Source organism: Aspergillus thermomutatus, assembly GCF_002237265.1.
Source record: "Aspergillus thermomutatus strain HMR AF 39 chromosome Unknown NODE_25, whole genome shotgun sequence".
Lineage (NCBI taxonomy): Eukaryota > Fungi > Ascomycota > Eurotiomycetes > Eurotiales > Aspergillaceae > Aspergillus > Aspergillus thermomutatus.
Window position 1 is genome coordinate 151526 of NW_020798073.1, and position 2819 is coordinate 154344.

At 52.6% G+C, this 2819-nt stretch overlaps 1 protein-coding gene across 1 annotated transcript; it reads left to right on the top strand.

Annotated features, from left to right (window-relative positions):
- Positions 1-648: 648 nt before the first annotated feature.
- CDV56_109158 (uncharacterized protein) lies at positions 649-2819 on the top strand (the record flags this gene model as incomplete). Its single annotated transcript, XM_026762777.1, has 3 exons — positions 649-1384; positions 1806-2528; positions 2650-2819. The coding sequence occupies 3 exons, from the start codon at positions 649-651 to the stop codon at positions 2817-2819; spliced, it is 1629 nt and encodes a 542-aa protein (XP_026617347.1).

The window sequence follows — 2819 nt, forward strand, 5'->3', positions numbered from 1 at the left end:
ATTCGCATCTGCAACACCCTCGTTCAGCAAGCCTTACCCAGCCGCCAAAACAAACACCTGGTTCTCCTCATCAGCCCACAGCTTCTCTACCTAGTGCACCATACGCTCCCCAAGCCTTGGGAAACAGCATTTTGCAGCATCACACGACCCATTACAGTCAACCACCACACGAACAGAACTACTACTCATCCAATCCTCCCTACAGCACAGCGTCTGCATCCGGGCAGTATTCATCTAGTGGTATGTGACTCTAATACCAACCGCTTACGCAGGGTACAAAGCACGCAGAAATTGTCTTTTACAGCCGCTGATACCCTGCTAGGTCTTCCCGAAATTATGGCGACCACGGCTCAAATGCAGAGGCCTTATCCTCCGATTTACCACACTCCACAATCAAGCTCTCCGGCATCAGTCGCTTCTCAGACACATGATCAACATAGCCGAGGACTTTATGCGCAATCGCCGCAAATGGCGCCACAGATGTATGGGTACCAACCATATCCATCTATCAACCCTGTACAGCCTCCCGCATACACAGCGCACACGCCTCCCCAACAGCACCCGCTCACTTCGCAATCCATGATCTTGCCTCATCATACAAGCACTGCACAGCTACCCCACCAGCCTCCCCAAGCACCATCCGTTACTATGGCCCCCAGTCCTATTGCTGTCACAGCGTCTCAACCGACACCACCGCAGAGAGCGGTGCTAAGCCCACCGCATTCTGCGTCGGCTGGTGGTCCCCTTTCCGCCAATAGTATCCACCATACAACTCCAAGCGTCGGTGCGAGCTCCAGCGCAGCACCGGGCCCAATTCCGGCGACCACTCCTCTTGTAGTGCGACAAGATAGCAACGGTGTACAATGGATCGCCTTTGAGTATTCTCGAGATCGCGTGAAGATGGAATACACTATTCGGTGTGATGTCGAATCTGTCAATGTGGACAGCCTTAGCCAAGAGTTCAAGACAGAAAACTGTGTCTATCCTCGGGCTTGCTGCAGCAAGGACCAATACAAAGGCAATCGACTTGTTTATGAGACGGAGTGCAACGCTGTCGGTTGGGCTCTTGCTGATTTAAATCCCGCGCTGCGAGGAAAACGTGGGCTCATCCAACGAGCCGTCGACAGCTGGAGGAATAGCAACCAGGATCCTCGACTTCGAAGCCGACGCGTGAGGAGGATGGCCAAAATGAACCGGCGCCAGGGGCTCCCTGCGCAGCCGCCTACCCACATGGTCGCTGCTCCTCCTGTCGCTCCGGGCATCCCAGGCGGTCTTGCAGCGCCCGCTTCCCGTCCCGGACCTGGGCCGTTGCCTATGGGACCCCCACAGCTACACCATCACCATGCTCAACCTGAAGGTAGCGCAAGCAATGAGGATGTCAGCGGTATGTTTCACCACATGTGATGTGTTTAAACCTCATTCCATTCTATAACTGTTGTTTTGGACTTAACAGCGGTGTCTATGATCGATAATCATGTAACAATCTTCACTGCACGACGACCCTTTCGGATGGATACCACTGGCTTGGGTGTTTTTCTCTTCATTGCTCTTTTTATCTTCAAAAAATTTCCATCCCCCTTCTACCTTCTGCATATACTCTTGCCGTCCTTGGTATTGTCATACCTGATGTACTTTTATTGTCTTCTGGAGTGGTTCTCTTCTCTATTGTCAACCCATACCCAATTGCGTTCTGTTTATTGTGTTACCAAGGGTGCTTGGATCCCTATACGCCCCCGAACTGTGATGTGCCATGAGAAGCTGAGCGTAGGCTAATTCCATATATTGTCATACTATGCATAATATAGGTACCACTGAGTTTTCGAACAATACAGATCGTCAGCCTGCTGCGGAAGCTCCCCTCACATCAGGGCATACAGCAACAGATATCCGCACCGCACAAGTCTTTCACGGTTATCCTACATTCCCTACGTCTGCCAGTGCAGGAGGGGGATCTAGAGGTCCATCGATACCCCCCTTGATACGAGACAGCGGACTAGGAAGCCTGGGGAGACATCCAGCGGTTGCAACTTCAGCCCATAAGGTTGAAGAAGTCGAAGACGATGACGACGAACGCAACCCAGGCCATGACGCACTCTTCGGAGCATTGCCTGACGGGAAGCGGCGCAAGTTCATACTTGTTGACGACACACAAAGGGGCTGTCGCGTTCGTGTCAAGGTTATGCTGGACCAAGTTAACATGAACGAGATTCCCGATTCATACCGGATGTCTAACTCGGTGTATCCCCGCACCTACTTCCCCGTGCAAATGAAACATCCACGTGGTCGAGTTGTTCCTGGAAGAAGATATTTCAAGGACGACCACCAAATGGATGCCGAAGAAGAGACTGCGACGGTCGGAAGGATGCTAGTTCCAGCACCACAAACAGATGATGCCGGCGAAATCGCTGTTCCTAAGCTGACCAGAGGACGGCACAAGAAGGAGGTCCTACTTAACGACTTGGGTTACCGAATGAGTTGGAGCCAAAGTCGAGTCTTCGCTGGGCGGCCGTTGTTTCTTCAACGCTCCCGTACGTTGCTATCCCACTTGCTACACCCCTTGCTGCGTGGCGGACCCATTTCCGCTCGTGGCAGTGAAGGAATGTTCCATAGCTAACTTTATTTCCTTGCTTTCTTTTTTTTTGGGAACAGTTGATGCATACCGGAACAAGATGCGCAGCACCATGCTGGCTGCAGGCCAAGATCTCTCCTCCATCCCTCGCCATTTCGAGACACGGGCCGGAAAGCGAAGGTTCCTCGAGCGCAGGCAGCGGCAGGGGATGTCTGCATCCCAACGGAGCGCAGAAGAAGTTGAAGCCTGA